The 19,004-nt window shown below is 41.7% G+C and overlaps 1 protein-coding gene across 2 annotated transcripts in view; it reads left to right on the top strand.

The window, feature by feature from the left end:
- DISC1 (DISC1 scaffold protein) overlaps positions 1-14,276 on the top strand; it is a 351,152-nt gene extending 336,876 nt beyond the window's left edge. The window contains exons 11-12 of one of the 2 annotated variants that reach the window (XR_007410095.1): positions 514-632; positions 9,880-10,014. Coding sequence is in view for 1 of the 2 variants with exons in the window: in XM_049108923.1 (XP_048964880.1) it covers positions 514-632; positions 9,880-10,018 (258 nt within the window). In the remaining variant the exon portion in view is untranslated. Of the gene's footprint in view, positions 1-513; positions 633-9,879 lie in introns of both variants that reach the window. The other variant, XM_049108923.1, reaches the window with a different exon arrangement.
- The last annotated feature ends 4,728 nt before the right edge of the window (positions 14,277-19,004 follow it).

Raw genomic sequence — 19,004 nt, 5'->3', positions numbered from 1 at the left:
CATGGCACTTAAAGTCTTCCTAATTTTCTAACTTTTAGGCCCTGTGACTAGTGTGTAAACCATGTCCAGTGCCCCATTGGATTACTGTGCCCCTCAAGGAGTAGCTGTGTTCCTACAGCTCAACCAGGTTGCTCCTGTGATTTGCCACAGCTTGACTCTTGTTTCGAATTCCTATTACATCTGTCCACAGATGCAGCTGGGAGACTCAGGCTTCCCCTTTGATAATTCAATGTTAGGAGTTGACATCCTGGAAATAGCACTTTGAGATGACCAGATAAGGGAGGTCATCTGTGGAGCTCGTTATTTAGTAATAACCTGAAATCAGTTCATGTCTTCTCGAGAATGACCTCCAAGGAAGACAAAGGTTCTGGCATGATTCTCCTGGTGTGCAGAAGCCCGGAGGGCTCTGTTGGGAAATCTTCCCTCTGGGTACTGCTGGGGAAAGTTCAGATGTCTCATAGACCCAAAAAAGTCTATAGTTTACAAATGATCTTTTTCTTTTTCTCTGGCCAGGAATCTTGCATCCTTTCTGCAGAACTTGGAGAAAAATGTGAAGCCATAGACAAGAAGTTACTGTACTTAGAAGATCAGCTTCACACAGCAATCCACAGCCATGATGAAGATCTCATTCATATCCTTTTCGTCTTACCTATTAAGCACCTGCTAGTTGTTTTGTAAGAGCAAGTCTTAAAAAAATACTCAATTTTTTCCATGCCCTGGCAGATGGAAACAAATAGATGCTGCTGTTATTTATAGCACAGCACACCTTACTTAGATCTCTGAGATTATCCTGGATGCAGTGTTTTCTCTCTCGCTTTTGATGGTAAGTAATTCAGCATTTTTGATTATTAAGCCTGACCACTAAAAATTAACCGTGAAGTTCAGACATGCATAGAAGGCCAAAGCAAAATGCAATTTTCAGGAGGCATGAAGCTGGGTTTGTGGGGCACAGGTGGTTGTGGGTCTCCCTGGCTCAGTTTCCCAGGGGCTTCTCTATATTTCTTTACCATACAATTCTGCCCTGGAATGAGCAGCAGAGTATTATAATTAACAGGACTTCAGGTCATTCCTTTTCAATTTCTTCTTGCATGAGACTCCATATACTTGGTGTCACATCTGCAGATGCCTTCTTCAATACTAGCTGCCACTGAGCAAGGTGGCTTGAGAACATACTAGCTTCAGTTTACATCCATATGAAGCACCGCCTCCTGTGTGGATTTGTGAATGTGCTTAGTTCTAGTTAGTTCTTTCAAGGGTAAATGGATGGGTGTGCAGATAGATGAAAGGGTATGCAGCCCCATCCTATATTTTTTTCAATTATTCAATCAGAACACTTCTCCATTCATTCATCCTTTCCAGTCAGTAGTATGACCCTTGCTAGATGAGTTTGTGGGAAATGTAGCTATTCTTGTCTTTGCTTCTCATTGCTGTCTTACTTTTCAGAATTCTGTTTCTTTTTATATTGTATCTTGAGTGACTGTGTGTGTATGTCTGCGTGTGTGTAAGTAGCTTTGCGACTAATCTTAATCACAAGTATCAGACCCACAGTTTAATGATGGATTCAATGCCGTTTCCTTCCTCATCATAACCTTAAATCTTAGACCTTGGTTATTAAACTTAGCAGGATATTTCTTCAACATAATTGGTGATTCCTTTCACATTGCTCAAGGTAGATTTTTAAAAGCAGACATTTTGTTCTTCAGAATTTCCTACCTCTTACAAAACTGGTATTTAAACTATTCTTAGAAAGTTGGCCAAAGAAACAGTGGAAGAGTTCTTGTTTTGCATTTTTGTTTATTCTGTGTTCACAGATTACCTAGATTTGAGTATTTATAAGGGAACATGGGCTCCAGCAAATGAACAAGTAACTGTCTATGTGCCTGGGGGCCTGGAGTGATGTGATACAGAGAGCTAGTGCCTCTAGAGGGGTTCCAAGCCCCCAGCCCAGCAGGAGGGGGCTTTCCCCAGTGGGACATACCTCTAGCTTATAGTGGAGTCAGAGAGCAATTCTGAGGGCTGTAGGCAGGGTCTGTGCTGGTCTCTAGACCTAAATTTTCTGAATTTTATAGTCAAATTTGGTTCTAGAGAGTTAGGTTTTCTCCTTAATGGGGGTGAGTGGCCAGGGAGGAGGCTGAGAGGAGGTAGAGCTCTGTGTAAATAAACCCTGTTTAGTGGCCCCACAGTCTACCCACAACTCAGGAGCAGCAGGAGACAGACAATTGCTAAAGGTTTTTCATGATTCAGCTTCCTCATCTGTAACATATGCCTCTAAGGTTTTCATGAGGCTCCATGGGGCTATATTCAGGAAAAATCTTTAACATGGTTGTACATGGTAGGTGCTAGGTTTTAGGTAGAAAATTACATTCCCCAAAGTCCGTTTGCCTCAACAATTTCAGTATCTGTGTCAAAAGCTCCAGCCACATCCCATTTATATGTCAGAGGTTTTAAGACAGGTTTATTCAATTATTTCGTAATAGATGTGTGAATAAGTCAGTTTGTAGCCACACAGTGGCCTATATAAAAAGTCATTTATGTCTAATAAAACAGCAATAAATAGATAGGGATTCTTCTTACAACTTGATAGTTGAGAAAACCAAAATTAGGTAACTGGTCCAGCGTCATTGCTAATGAGTGGCAAGCTCTGTGGTCCTCGTTGGTCCCATTGGGAGGTAGCTGTGCCTGCAAATAAGTGGACAGGCCCATTCTGTGAACCATAAAATTACTATAAAATTTTTAAGCTATAATAAAAGTATCTTACCAAAGTTATGTTCTTGAGAATTTTGCTGATCCTTGCTGAGATAAGTGGAGACATACTAGGGGCATGTCAAACCAGGGCTGGAAAATACTGCGTGGGTCCTGAAGACATCCTCTTCCCCTCAAAGAAAATCCATACTGCAATATGGATTTCAACCCAAACTTATCTCTGAATCCCAGGCTTTGTTCTGTGTCACTGATTGAGGGGAAAGACACAGAAGCAAATCTTTGAACTCAAACAAAACAGCACTTGGAGTTGAGTGGAACATAGCACCCTAAGATAGAAAGACATATTGACATGGCTCTGTGGAGGCTCCCTCCCTGTACAAACCAAAGCCCTTGTTTCAAATAAGTTTCAACTTATCTAGAGATTCAAAGAGGCTGCTGAATCCTCCAGCCAAACTGACTGGTTTGTATTTCCACTCTTGATCAAAGACACAAAGCTGAGTACAGTTGAAAGAAACAGCTTGCCATCAACAACACAAAAGAATTACACAGTGAGTATCATATTTTTGTTTGATTCCATTAAATACTCTGCCAGAGCCTGCTGTGCATATATGATGTAGCATGAACGTGATTAATGTGAGTCTGCAATGAATGTCCATGTCCAGAAGATTCAAGCCTTGGATGCTACAGATGCTCATATTCTGTGTGGAAGACACTAGGCTTTTGCATAAACCATGCGTGTGAGACAGTGTTGCTAGCAAGGCATCAGTGGGGGGTGGGCCACTCATCGACGGTGGAGATGAGTTTCCAAACAGATCCTCCAGGCATCCTGACTTGATGCTGAGGCTCGGGCAGCCTGCTGAAAGTGTCCTGCTTTTAAGAAGAAGACACTGGATTGACAGATCCAAGAAGGGAGAGAAAATAGCCCATGTCTCTTCGTCATCCTGACAGACTCACTAAATTACGTGTAGCCTGACCAAAGAACAACACAAACCCGTCAGCTACTGTGGTAGCAAGTGTCTGAAAGAAGTCTGCACCACTAATTGGAAGAGCCCACGTCAGAGAGGTGACTCATGCCTGCTGTCTGAAGAGAGGACAGGAGGTGTGACTTCCCTGCCAGTCAAGCCAGGATTTCCAGGAGCATTAGTCTGAGTCTCTAGTAAGATTTCACAGTCATTTTGGGTGCTAATTAGCAGTCATGTTTTGAAAACCATTTTGGATGGTTCCTCCATGTCCAAAACTCTTTAACCGAAAACCATCCAGGTGAGGTGGATTTTTAAGCAGGTTTCTTCTAATTTTTCCCCCTTCAACTTCTACAACACACTTTCAAAGTGGGGGTCTGGGGAAAGTACACCTAAGATTAAGACACTTTTAGCATATTTCAAAGCCCCCCACCCCCTGCCCCCTGGGCAGTCCTGCCTGCTTCTGAATCACAGATGAGATGAGGACAGACTGCTTCTATTTGTGGTTCTATTTGCATCCATGTCCAGGAGACCTTCATGGAATTCTGTTCTCTCTGCTTATTTGGAATGCATGGTGCCCAATCGATTAGTTTTGGTGGTGCTTGATGGCATGCAAATACTCTAAATACATCCAGGCGCATGCAAAAACATCACATTCCCCTCAGATCCCTTGCCTGGTTCAACTTTCAAATGCGTAGCTTGAACAGACAAAGGTAACAGCAGTCTGGGGAGATTGCTGTGCCTTCTTGGAAATGTTTTCCACTCTAGAGCTAAAGAGCTGGCAAAGGGGCCACAAGGATCACAGAACTCTACTTGTGAATCTTACAGAGGAAAAAACAGACTGTAAGAGGTTGTCATTGAGAGCATTGTGTGTGCTGGGCTGATGCGGATACGGTGGCCTGGATTTCTTCCATTGGCTTCTGCCAAAGGGAATGGGGTGGGGAGAGGAAGCCTAGGAGGTGGTGTGTGCCCCAGGCTGCCCTGCTGCTAGCTTGGCACAATGCAAACTTGGCACTAGGTGGGCACCACAAGGAGCGGCCCCTGTAAAAGCATCAGATGCAACCAAGCAGGTCACGTGTGTGGATGAGGCTTTCCTCCTTGCTCTTCAGCAGCTGCGTTCCTCACCTTCGGCTTTTTCCTGAAGGTAAATTTCCTCGCACTGCAAGCCACAGTGGCTACAGAGCCATCACTGTTGGTATGAAGAAACACTTTTAGCAAATGAGAAACTGTTTCTGAGAAATACTGTTGTTTGTTTTTGAACCAAACCAGACCAGCTGAGCTGATCTACTTTTGGCTGAGCTACGAACATGATTGCTTGGAAACCCAACTGACAGTCAAACACACAAAAAAATGTTTTTATGTGTAAACAAAAGACCTTCTTGAAAGAATTTGAGGTTCTTTGCAAGTGGCTGCCCTAAGTGACAATGTTGTCTTACCTCTGTATTCCTGGATGACATCTGTGAAAGTTGTCTTACTATCTTACCCCTTTACTAATTGCAAACGCAGCTTGCATAAGTTTATTAGCAAGAAGTTATACATTTGCTTGATATGTGTATAGTCTATGCCACGGTGGTAAAGAATGGTCTTGGGCTCCAAAGGTATTTTTAAAGATGTTGGCATGTCAATCCTTATGCCATTATTGTAATTAATCTGCTCATATTCTTAGATGTCACAGATTTGTAGTGGCATATCTGTTACAGGGGAATTTTATATTTAGCCCTAGAGGTCTCAATGGCACAGGCATCATAAGAATCTTTCAGCTCTTTGAGACTTACTCTTACACTTAGATATAGTGAGCACCTCTATCATATCTATCTAAAATCCAATATTAAAAAAAATAAAATAAAAAAATAAAAAAAAAATAAAATCCAATATTGGAATTTTACTTCATTTGCTCAGCACTTTGACAAAAACCAAGGTCAAATATGTCAATGGGCTTCCACTTTGAATTTATTGGACTAGCAATCAGAAACACTGATTCTAGACCTACTGTACTACTTAGTAGCCTTAAGATCTTAGTTAGCAGTATCAAATGGAATACATTAAGAAAGTATGAGAATATTTTTTTAAATATATTATTCAATATAACCTCTAAGTACTTATCTGTGTACATATCTAAGTACATTTCTTGGCTGACAAATAGGCTTTTCCAAAAATCCCTCCCCACCCTCAAAAAACTCCAACTCATACTCCGTCTTCTCCTTGATAAATTACAAGTTCATCACTTAGATAAAAAATCTGGGAGTCATTCTCAATGCCTTTTCCTTCTTTCACCTTCCACATCTGGCCCATCACTATCTGCCCTTGGCTCTGCCTTCAGAACACATGCAGAATCTGGTCACCTCTCATCTCCACAGCCACTAGCCCAGTTCAATACATGATCTTTTCTTCTCTGGAGTGTTGCAACCACCGCCTCTTATCTCCCTGCTTCTGCCTTTGCCCCCTTTAACCTACTAGTGATGAAAGTAGCCGAGTGATCAGTCACTCTCCTGCTCCATACCCTCCATGGCCTCCATCTTGGAGGCTACATACATGCCCATGTGGGTTTACTTTCCCTTGAACTCACTGACACTACACTCCACGATGGCGGTGACTTTGTTCAGTTCAATCCTGTGCTTCCTACATCAAGAACCTTTCTTGTTCTTTTTCTTTCTTTATTTTTACCCCCCCAGAACCTTTCTTAGCACACAGTAGGAGCTCAGGAAACGTTTGAGTATTTGAATGAGTGAAGGAAAGAACAAGGATCTCTTTCTGTTTTTTTATTTCCCCAACTGCTGAATGGTGAAATGTTTCAAGTGATTTCTTTTATAGAAATATTGATTTAAATATAAAAGTATGCATGCCGATTTTAATATTATAGAAGTATGAAAAAAAAATAAAAGCCTACATTGTCTTCCCAGGGTCAATACCTAGAAGTTTACCACTGTGTCCTTCTAATGCACTTTTCTTGCAGAAATCACTTATGTGTATAGGTTCTCCATTCCATACAAATTATCCTGTAACTTGGTCTTCCCCATCTCCACTCCACATTTTATCCTGGATTCTCTGCTATTTTAGTCCATGTTTTAGAACATACATTTGTAAGGCATCGCATAGTCAGGTTGGTTAGAGAGAGGTATTTTGTAAATAAAAACATGATTTTTTTCAGTTTAAAAAAATTCCAGTATAGTTAACATCCAGTGTTATGTTATTTTCAGGTGTATAGTATGATCCAACACTTCCATATTCACCTGGTGTTCATTATGACAAGAGCCCTCCTAAATCCTCATCACCTATTTCACCCATCCCTCCACCCACTGCCCCTCTGGTGACCATCCAGTTGTTCTCTACAGTTAAGAGTCTTTAAAAAAAGAGTGTTTGTTTGTTTGTTTTTAATTCCACATATGAATGAAATCATATGGTGTATGTCTTTCTTTAACTGACTTATTTCACTTAGTGTTATATTCTAGGTCCATCCATGTAGTTACAAAATGGCAAAATTTCATTCTTTTTTATGACTGAGCAGTATTCCATTATATATATCACTTTTCTTTGTCTATTCATCTATCAATGGACATTTGGTCCATTTGCTTCCATAATTTGTCTCTTGTAAACAATGCTGCAATAAACATAGGGGTGCATGTATCTTTTTGAATTAGTATTTTTATATTCTTTGGGTAAATGCCCAGTAGAATTACTGGATCATATGGTAATTCTATTTTTAGTTTTTTGAGGACCCTCCATATGATTTCCACAGTGGCTGCGCCAATTTGCATTCCCACCAATAGTACACAAGGATTCCTCTTTCTGCACATCGTGGCCAACACTTGTTGTAATGAAAACATGATTTTAATCATTTTTATGATCATTACGCCATAGACTCACTAAATGAGGTTTCCAGGATTTCTGATGTCTAGTCCTGATCCAACAGAGCCCAGAGTGTTAGCTACATCCGCTGCATTAGTCGATAAGCCTTAAATCTCTAGTGCCTCACAAAAGGCCCTAAATGCTTACAAGAAAAAAAAGTATTTCTTTTAACTCTGGTCTTGTGAAGAAAGTATGAGAGTATGTATTTTATTTACTTTTATTTGCTATTTTTCTTTTATGTTTTTGAAGATCTAATTGGTTTTATTAAACAATTCATGAATGGGGCAGCGTCTCTTCTAGCAAGTAGATGAGGACTCCTGAGAATATGCATTTTTCCAAGTGAGACAAAGCATTTAAGTGATTTGCCAGCTTTTTGACGCTGGTGATCATTTGCTCCAATCCCTGCCTTCCAACTCCTCTGTGTGTCACTGCAGATTGTCGGATGAAGTGCTGATGCATTATTTTAATTATGTAACTTAGTCTTTTTTCCTTTATGGCTTCTCTGTCAGTCTCTTTTTAAAAGGCTCTAGTGTTCTAGTGTTCTCTGAGGGCCAGAAATTGTGCAAGTTCTTTAAGAAGCATCTCACTTTGGTTCAATTCTCTTTCTAAAAACCTGTGTCATCTTTTAGCAATAATTATTACAAATAGGGGCATGTAGTCCCAGGCTGCATATCAAAGGTAATTAAATCTCAGGAGTTTGTCAGGATTCATAAACTACTTAAACTCTGTGCTTACTCTTTGGAAATGTGACATAACTTTGTGGTTAAATTGCAGCTTGGTATTTAGTCTGGGACTATATACGCTTTTACTCGTAAAGTCATACATGTTTTCACTAAGGATTAGTGTCCAGAGAAATGGAAGACAGTGAAACCTTTTTTAAAAGAAAAAAAAAAAAAGGTAAATATGGTATTCTTTCTTTCCTTGCACCCGCTCATCTCTACCCTCATTCCCCTCAGGTTCAAGTGCAAGGAGTGAACCATCCTAGTAGATGAATGTAAATTACACAAATGATGAAGTCTGGTGAAGCTTTAAGATGAAAAGCTGCCAAAAGCTTTTCAGGGTGGTTCAGCATTTTTACTTAGGAGAAGTTCATTTGCATAATTCCCAGAATCCACTGGAGTTCTTTATTTAAAAAAGAAAAAGAAAGCTTTCTACAGTCATAACCTGGGGGTATCTTTTTCTCTTGACATTGCATTGACATTGTACTTAAATAAAACAACATTGTAGAGTTGATGGTCTGTGAGTGGTAAAATCTCTGCAAGCTACTTCTCCCAAAGCTTTCTTTATGTTTTTTCCATTTCTGTTCTAGGAATATTTAAGTGGTTGACCTCATGTGATAATTTAACAGTATTTAAGTGATGTTTAAGTGACATATTCCCATATTTCCCCTTCATTCCTCTTGGCTGAAGTGAAATTAATTTGCTTATGAAACTAAAATAATTCAATCTGTCTCTGGTCCTGTTTATCTTTGAGTTGCTCTGACTTTAGGTACGAAAGGAAACAGGGACCTGACCGTGGATAGAAAAAAAGCATGATTCGTTAAATATAGTCCCAGAAAAGGGCTGATTTCTTAAGAGAATGACAACCTTATTTATCCCCTATAATTATTTGCTAAGTTCTCAGTGATGGTTTTCTCTATGTGAGAAACGATTTTATAGATTAGTAAAGTAAGAACCCAACAGTTTAAAGAAAAACCAACCAACCAACCCAGAAAAGGCAAGCTCTGTCAAATCTTGTGTACCCTGAGTGGCTATTTTACAAGTCCCTGGGGGATATAATAACACAAGACTGCAGATTCAAACCTACAGGGGTTTAGAAATCCTTGTTTCACGAGAAAACCAAGGTTCAAAGTGATTTGCACAAGGTGACAAGGCTGGCTTGTGGCCAACAGGGACTTTAACTCACAAGTCAGGACCTACAGTGGCCCCAAATAATGGATTTCTTGAGAAAGCTCGAATTTCCAGCCTTCTGCCCTTCGTGCTGTCCAAGCACTTGGCTGTAGCAGTTGTGCCCCCCCCCACCCCCGCCTGGGGCTTAGCAGGAACCCCTCACACTGACCCTAAGCCCGGAGCCTCCCAGTGGGCCATCTGTCTCAGTGTCTCAGTCAACAAGCTGACTCTTCCTTTTCCTTTCTGAAATCTTACTTGAGATAGTTAATAACCTCAGGCCTCATGGAGATGGCGATCGCTCTTACAAGAAGTGTAAAATTTGTATTAATATTTAATTCCTACAATTTGGAAGAACTTGAAACTGCAATTAGATGTCAGTGCCCATCTGCTTCCTGCAGGCACACGTGCTCTTATCAGATCTCTCTGAGGCTGCACAGGGCTGCCCGTCACCTTCGCGTGTGTTCCTTAACAACGTGTGCACAGAGTCTCAAGAGGGAGCTCCAGATGGTGAAGGAAACTCTGCAGGCCATGATCCTGCAGCTCCAGCCAGCAAAGGAGGTGGGAGAAAGAGAGGCTGCGGCTTCCTGTGTGACAGCTGGTGTCCGGGAAGCACAGGCCTGAGGCAGGACAGCATGGGAGGAGGAGGGCGAGCGGCCACGTCAGCACCCGAGGCCTCTCTCACCTCCCCTGCATGACCCAGGTGCCTGAATCAACTACAGACACAGGGCCTGAATTTGGAGGGGGATGATCTGCTGGATTTCCTTCCGAATGCCAGCCAGAGGTACCTTTCCCAAGTCGTTCATTGGAGAGTCCTGCACCGAACTTGAAAATCTTCTCGTCTCAGTTCCCATTAGACAGAAGTTGGGGTTGAATTCTGCTAGAAAAATGTCTCTTTTCCTGTACCATCTTGCTTGCTGCTGCAATTAAAGTATCTCCTGATTTAAGAACCTGTTAAGAGGAAACTAAATGTAAGTCTCTCTCACTGTACCTGTTATACTTTCTTACAGGCACATGATATAAAGGAGCTAATTAACCCCAGGATCTGGAATTAACAGCTTTTCACCTTCTCCTGTGATTCACTGTAATCTCAGAAGAATGCATATGAAAAATTCCAAAAGGAATTTCTTTAAAGTAACAACCTGTCAGTGAGGTGCAGTCTTATGGTTTTCCTATTGTGGCAATACCTGTTTCTGCTGGAAGGGTCCCTGGTGTTTCACCAGGAGGACATTCTGAAATTTGTCCACAATGACAGCAAAAAGGGAGAAGGGCAGGAAGGGATCAGATGACAAGTTTAAACTTCTGGGCCTCTCTTATTTTCCTCCCTAACCTGTTTCACTCAGGACCAGGCAGGACATGGGTGTGGAAACCTTCATTCAGTAGAGTGCAGTGCTCAGTAATGCAATGCATACTCAGGAAGGCAGAGAAGTACTCAGGAAGGCAGTAGTTACTCAGTAGGACAGTACAGCACTCAGTAAGATAGTGCATACTCAGGAATGCAGTGCAGTACTCAGTAAAGCAGTATAGTACTCAGGAAGGCAGTGAGTGCATGCTCGGTAGGACAGTGCATGCTCAGTAGGGCAGAGCAGTACTCAGGAAGGCAGTGCATACTCAGCAATGTGGGGCATTGCGGGTCCTCCCCCTGAGGCAGCTGTATGACAGGCTAAGTTCAGTTAGGCAGCACTTCCCCAGGTGCACTGAGGACAGCAGCCTCTGAGGGTTGCCCCACAAACAAACAGGTCTCCCTTGGTCAAATACATTTGGGAAATCTGCCATGCCATGATTTGTGGTTGGAGAGCCACAGCGCATATTAGCATATTTGACTAGGACAGAGCTCAGTAAAGAAATCCACTTGATTTTTTGCTTAACCCAGACTTCCCAAGTTTAATGGATCATAGATTTTATTTAAGTCTTATGAATATCCCACTAATCTTGTGTTGTGCAGCCCTGCATTCTCTGGGGAAGTCATGGTCTAAATACTGATTTCCATCATGTATATAGATGTGATAGCGACCAGACTCAAGCTTTTGCACAGCGTCCAGCTTAGTAACTACATGCTACTGGTTGTACTACTAGTTGATTTATTGTTTTTTTTTTCTCTTTGGTTTGTTTGTTTCTGTCCTCGTTTATCCCTATAAGAATAGTGATGGTCCTGCTATCATTAGGATCTGTGGACGCTGGACAGTTCTTGTCATTTCCTGAAGTCATGCTGTCATTTCCGGAAGGCAGCTGGTGCTTTGCTAAGCCTCCCGTGCTGGGCAGTACTTCTGTCCTCAAAGGGATGCCCTGCTTAAGCCAGCAGGGCCATAGTCCAGGGAAAAAAGCAAAAGTACAATATGTGAATGCTGACTGTGTTTCATCAGTTTTATCTTGAGCATTTAAAGGAATATACTGTATATATTTTAATAAGTATAATTAATTTCTAGAAGTTATTGTTTTTTATTTTATTTTATTTTTATTTTATTCATGAGAGACAGAGAGAGGCAGAGGCATTGGCAGAGGGAGAAGCAGGCTCCCCGGGGAGAGCCTGATGCAGAACTCGATCCCAGGACCCTGGAATCACAACCTGAGATGAAGGCAAACGCTCAACCACTGAGCCACCCAGGTGCCCCGAACTTCTTGGTTTTTTAATGATGGACTAAATTAGTGAATTATTTATAATCATGTCTTAAAAATATTACATACTAGTCACATGGCTCTTGGAATCTTTGAATCGTTGAATTAATTCCAGTAGAGCAAAACTTGGCAAGCGTATTCCAATGACAAATGTTTACTTTAACATGTATCTTTTTATTTTTTTTTTTAAGATTTTATTTATTTATTCATGAGGGACACACAGAGAGAGACAGAGACACAGGCAGAGGGAGAAGCAGGCTCCATGCAGGGAGCCCAACGTGGGACTCAATCCTGGGCCTCCAGGATCACACCCTGAGCTGAAGGCGGCGCTAAACCGCTGAGCCACCTGGGCTGCCCTAATGTGTATCTTTTAAAAATTTACTTATGTATTTATTTGAGAAAGTAGAGCAACAGAGAGACAGCACAAGTGGGGGGAAGGGTCAGAGGGTCAGGGAGAAGCAGACTCCTCACTAAGCAGAGAGGCCGACATAGGACTCGATCCTAGGACCTGAGCTGAAGGCAGATGCTTCACCAACTGTGCCACCCAGGTGCCCCAACATGCATCATTTTAAAAAGGTCCCCGGACACAAGACATCTTAACAGTCACTATCCCAAGTGTTTTGTGTTACTCAGACACTATCATGAATATTTCTGTGAGGTCATGATGTATTTGAGCATTCTAGAAGCTAATAAGAGCTGTGACTATACCCCACGTAAGAATTCTCTGGTACCTCTGGTTAGGCAGTGTGTTTGTTTCCTTGTTCAGATGGCTGAACAAATGTAAGTATGGTGGCAGGTGAGTGAGTGATGCTTTAACCACACGTTGCCACTCCCCTCTAGTCTATGCTGGCATCAGAGTCAGCCAGGAAGCCTCCTAAAGGCCAGGGTGTGTCCTCTGGCCACACAACTTCTTCGTGTCAAGTCCCCTTTTCAGCCACTGTGACCTTGGAAGACTCAGGATTGTGTATCCCAAACCCCAAACTACCCCATAGGGCAGTTTTTATCAGAGCTTAAATTTACAACCAACAAAACTACAATACAGTTTGAAGCTTTTATGGAGCTAGTCAAAAGCACAAGCCAAAATGCAGATTGAAGATGGTGACGTGGAGTCTGATTTCACCGTGACAATGCTATGAAACAATGAATCGCAGGTTACACTGCCCATCACGCTGCGAGGCTGGCATTCAAATGGCCATCCATTCATCTTTTACCAGCTTGAGTTAGGGTGTGTTCTTAGTCGGTAATGATCCTATGCCTTCCAACTTCCTGAAATTTCAAGAGCAAAATGATCTTCCTTCAAATCAGGCAACCAGTATGTAATATTGGAAACCTTTCTTCCTCTGTTTTAAGCCTGGTTTCCCCACCCCAGGAGCAGGGAAGGGCTCACCTGTATGCACTGGGACTGTCCTGAGACCTTTATCATCATTATCTCATTGAATTCTCATATCAGCCTTATGGGGTAGGTGTCTGTAGATGACACAACAGAGCCTTAGGAGACCAATGAACTTTCCTCAAGGCACAGAGCTGGGAAGGGGTGGAGTGACAGTAGTGGTCAGACACAGGTGGAATGCATTTAACTGTTCCTTTTCCTAAAGTGCCTTCAAAGTCTTTTTGAGACTTTTGAGACTTTGAGTCATGAAGTTTCTTTATTCATTTAAGAACACATGGTCACCTTGGGGATCCTGCAAGGGAAACTTCAGCTTCCCAGGCCCCCAGCTAAGCCCCACTGTGCTGCAGCCAAGAAATCTAGCTCAACTCTAAGGTTCAGACAGGTTTCAACAGACCCCTCCCCCCACCCCATCCCCCAACACCCCACTCCTCCCACCCCCATCCTAACCAACCATTCATTCCCAATCCACCAGGAAAACCATGCCAGGAACAACCACGTACTGCCTGGCAATAAGCAGATTTTCTTGAAAACCCCCATTCGACTGGTATTTTTCAGAAAGCATTCAAGAAAGCAACATTGTACCCCTTAGTTAATCCCTTCTGGTATAAGTGATTCAGTACTTCTATTTTTAATATCCTCACCTTATCTAATCTTTGAATTTTGTCATATAATTTATTGCTTCATAAATTTTACTTTTGTTACACAAAATTAAAGCTAATAACCAAACCATGCAGCACCTTTAACTTTTGTTTTTGGCTTCTGGAGTATAGATGATAGAAAAATTTATCAGGTTTATCCATTTCATCTCTTTTGTTATAGGATGATTGTACAGTTACATCACACAAGACATTTCTAATAAAGCAATGCTTTAAAGTGTGTGTGTGTTTACTTTCAGTTTCAACAAATCAGAAAACAATGGCATTTTCTATTCCAGACTCCTCATTGAGGAAATTGAAAATCATATCACCACTAAAGTGAGGAACAAGGCAAGGGTGCCCACTTGAAATATTTTACTGAGATCCTGGTTAATTCAGTGAGACAAGAAAAACAAATGAGGGGTGTGATTTGGGAAGGAGAAGATACAACATGAGTTTTTACAGGTGCTGATAATTGTAAGCTAGAAAACCTAAGAGAAACATTTTTACACAATTACCATAATTAGCATTTCAAAATCAATGGGCTTTGCACATACAAACAACAATCAGAAGATACATTATAAAGAAAAGATTGCATTTTTAACAGCAACAAAAATAAAGACAAAACAGCTAGGAATAAAATTAAATAAATGTGTAAGTCTTGAAGGAAATTTGAATGTGAAGGACACTAGAGAAGAACTGAATAAACAGACATACTAAACTTTGGGATGAGAAGTTATCAGAAATTGTCAAATCTCTGTAAATCAGTTCATTAATGTTATCTGACCTCAACTGGGTCATAGATGTCTAGATACCCCCAGTACCCACTCTGCTCCATCCCTTCTAGCAATTCCTCATCCTGGTACTTGGGTGTCAGACATGCTTACACATGCACAGAATGCCTTACTTCATCAAGTGGATCAAGCAAGGAGGCCATTAGACTGATGTGGCCCTGGTGCCTTGGAGGTGACATAAGCAGACCAAAATCTAGGCCTGAAAATGCTTCAGGTTTAGGAAATTGAAACCCAAGGACAACTAATCACTAAATTAGCCTTTAAGCTATGATTCTAGTTTCCATCTATTTTTTTAGAGAGAGAGGGGAGAAGGAGCAGAGGGAGAAGAAGAGAGAATCTTAAGCAGGCTCCACACCCAGTGCAGGGCTCGCTGGGCTCACGAAGGTCAAGGAGGCAATCCCATGACCCTGAGATCATGAGCTGAAATCAAGAGTTTGATGCTTAACCAATTGAGCTACCCAGGCACCGCCCAGAATCTTCCTATGTGCAAATGCTTATATCTGAAGAAATATCACTGGAAAAGGACCCAGGCAACATAGGGAAAAGGGATGGCAAGGAGACTTAACTTTTCATGTATACTGCTAGTCTTCCAAAATTTTTGTACCATGTGGTTATTTTCACTTTTTCAAAAAATAATTTCTTTAAGAAAAAAATGACAAATCATGGAGACTGAGTGCAGGCCCTAAAGTAGAGCAGGGTGCATGGGCCCAGGCCTCCCTGAAGCTGATGCAAGATTCATCACCTGTTCAGCACCCACCATGGACCCAGCATGGTGCTGGAGCAATGTGTGCCATGTATCAGTGAAAAGAAGACTATGACATTCATAATCAGAAGATTTGGAGGAAACTGATTGCCATGATCATTTTAATTGTCATTTTAAAGACAAGAGATCAATTTTATTTTGGCCCTTTCTTGAACAACCATCTATGATCAGTGGTTTAGTACCAAAATTTCTACCCCATTTGGGACCACAGTCCTTGTCCTGGGTTAGGGAGCTCGGTAAAACCTTCTTCCTCCGAACACTAGACCAAAGAGCCCTGTGGGCTGGTTATGTGGGCAGAGTGAAGAGTGAGGAAATGCAGTCACATCTGTTCCCCACGGTCCCTTAGGGGGACCTGCTCACGCCATCAGTGTTTTGTTTAAATAAGTATGCTTTTAAGTATGAAACACATTCATATTTTAGAAGGGAAGCTATAACAGACACCAGAGTGAAGGACAGTCTGGAGAACTCCTTTACTTCCTCTTATTATCCCAGTAACACAGAACTTCTTGACACTACAGCTCCCTTTTCCAAGAGTTTGAAAAGCATCTGCTAGAAACAAAGCCATCTAGAAGGAATTTGAGCTCTTCCCAGCGTGTATGTATTCATTCATTCCAGAAACACTTATTGAACTCCTACTATAAAAATTGTTCTTCCTAGAAATGGATGAATTTACAATTATAGGGGTTTAAAATGTTAGTGAAAATCATCCAGTAAATATTGAAAATGGGTTGGATATTGATTCATGGGACCTTTGGTTTTACATCTACATAAATAAATGATTAGACTACATACACACATATGCGTGAAGATGTACACACATGGAGACACACACACAGACGCACAATAGTGAGTCAGCTAATACTGATGGACAGTTTTTTATTATTTTCTATTCCTTATATGATTTTTATTTGTAAAGACAACATTTAGAAGAAACTATTTAAAAAGACTCATGCGTAACCCACTATCTTCATTTCTCTAATCTATGTTCACAAGAAACACATTTCACCAATCTATAGCCAGCCTATTTTTCATTCCTCTTTTTTCTGTTTAATATTATGGTATTCCCCATTTTGCCACATAATCATTATAATCATTGTATGTATTGCTGTATAATAGTTTCTCAAATCGATCTACCATAACTTAGATATTCCTGTGCAACTGGGTACTAAATCTTTCCAGTATTTTGTTGTTATAGATAATGCAGCAATGACATTTTCATGCATACAGCTTTCTCTTTGCCTTTGAATTATGCCCATAGAAAAAATTCCCAGGAGGGAGGATACAAGAAAAGGTAAGAATGAGTGCCATACTGGAAATGAAGTTTGCACTGGGGAGTGAGCTGAAGATAATCAGCAGCCCTGCAAGCAGCTAGTGCTCTGCTGGGGGAATTCCCAACCCCCATATTGATTGGCTTCATTGATTTTGTGGCCATTCTCTCTCTCGTCATGAGTGTGTCCACAATAACCACATCAGGCAGATCACAGTTGGACAATTCCCATCATTTAAAATGAACAGTGTTATGTAATATCTGGTGCTCATTATATAAGACTGATGAATCACTGAACTCTACCTCTGAAACTAAAAATACACTATATATTCATTAATTGAATTTAAATAAAAAATAAAGTAAAATGAGCAGTGTTGACTTGGTCTGCAGCTATATGTCACTGACCTTTATCGATATTGCTCAGTTGGTCTATGCCTGTGCAGACTTTTTTTAAAGTAAAGCAACATATACAGACATTTAAAAATGAGGAGAATATCTAGCATGGGGAGTGAATAGAACCAACCAAAGGGAGAACACCACGCGGTCCAGACTCCTGTGCCCATCTGCAAGTACATATTGAGATGTACTTAGCTTCAGGTGGCAGTGGTTGTTGTTAGTGAAAAAAAAAAAAAGTCTCTGATCTGTGGCCTGAGCAACCTTCCCCGCTGCCCGCCCCCATGGTGCTCTCAGATGCTCAGGGGAACATGAAACGTTGAACTGTAAGGTGCTTTGGATAACTTTTACTTCATCTACTCAGCACAGCAAGCGTTTCTTCCAAAGCATCCTCCCCCAATATGCAGAACCGCACATCAACCTGAGCTGGGCTTTGGATGGCCTTGGCCAGTACACTACGTCCCCAGCCTGGTGCTCCTCCCATCTGTGTCCTTCATCCCTGAGCAATGCACATTCCACAACCCTGTAGGTTACCCCAGAGTTTGGTCTCCTTCCCAAAGGTGCTTTAATACCAGTCCCTTGATTCTCTGGTTTCTTTTACCTGCGCCCAAAGTCAACGACCTATTGTCCTCATTTTTACCTCATACTTCCCACTTGGTGCTTTTATTATTTCAGTCTCTCTTTCTTACTTCCTTTATTTGCATTTCCTTTTTAGAGGAGAAAGGAAAAGTAGCAGTTTCTGATTACTTGAGAGCTTTGAGGTGAACTCCCTGTGATTCTAAAGCACCCTCTTCATTTACTAATATTGAAGCCTCATTCAACTGCACATTGGTGGGGGGGCTCCAGCTCTCAGCAGGACCCTAACATCTGTAACAGCCACACAGCTGGGGACACTGGGAACGGAGACTTTGCTGGGCTTTTCTGGAAGCTGATCAGTCAATAAAAGCCCCAAGCCCTGGTTTCTCTTCACCCAGATGGAAGCGTCTGATGCTTTGTGTGGGCCCAGAGAGTTCCATCCTTTACAAGTAGAATGAATAAGAACTACTTGACCGAGGAACCAGAGAACCGGAGAGAAGTTGATAATGAACACTCTAGGCAAAGGCACTTGTGGTTCGAAGAAAATGTGTAAGAAAATGAAGGGGAAGTAAAACAGTGCACTCTTACAAATATGGGAAGAGACGGTAAGAAAGTATGCATGAGGCCAGAGGAAGGCAAATGACATGTTTTGCAGCCTGTGAGAAAAAGGAGAATTAAAAAGACCTTTATGCGGTGGCATGGACCACACAATACACAGATGACAGTCTCTGATATATTACTTTTCAGCCAAATTGGGAAACGCAGAAGGCATGTACCAACTGGTATCTCGTTAAGTGCAGTTTTGACTTTTAAGGGCAAGTGTACAAAGGCGTCTCTTCCTGGCCCCAGGAGCTGGCAATTACCAGGGAGACACTTAGCTCTGAGCAGTTTGAACTGAGGAAGGGCATCTGGATATTTTATGCTAGGAAGCTCCTGCATACTGAGACAGATGTACCACGGGCATATCGCAGCAGTGAGGAAGAGTTTCAGCCAGCCTACAAAATCGCAGTGAAATTGTTTATTTGGTGTTCCAATGTACTTTTGTGTTTGTGCCCCCCTGGCAAGCAGTGAGCTGTGGGGCAGAGCAGCGTAGAGGCATCAGGCCTGGCTGGTCCCTGCCATGGTCCAGGTTATGCCAGGAGTCCAGGGAAGAATTCCAAAGGCAGACAGGGATAG

This window comes from Canis lupus, chromosome 4 (genome assembly GCF_003254725.2).
Source record: "Canis lupus dingo isolate Sandy chromosome 4, ASM325472v2, whole genome shotgun sequence".
Lineage (NCBI taxonomy): Eukaryota > Metazoa > Chordata > Mammalia > Carnivora > Canidae > Canis > Canis lupus.
The sequence above is the reverse complement of the archived record's forward strand: the minus strand, read 5'-3'. Positions and strand labels throughout refer to the sequence as shown.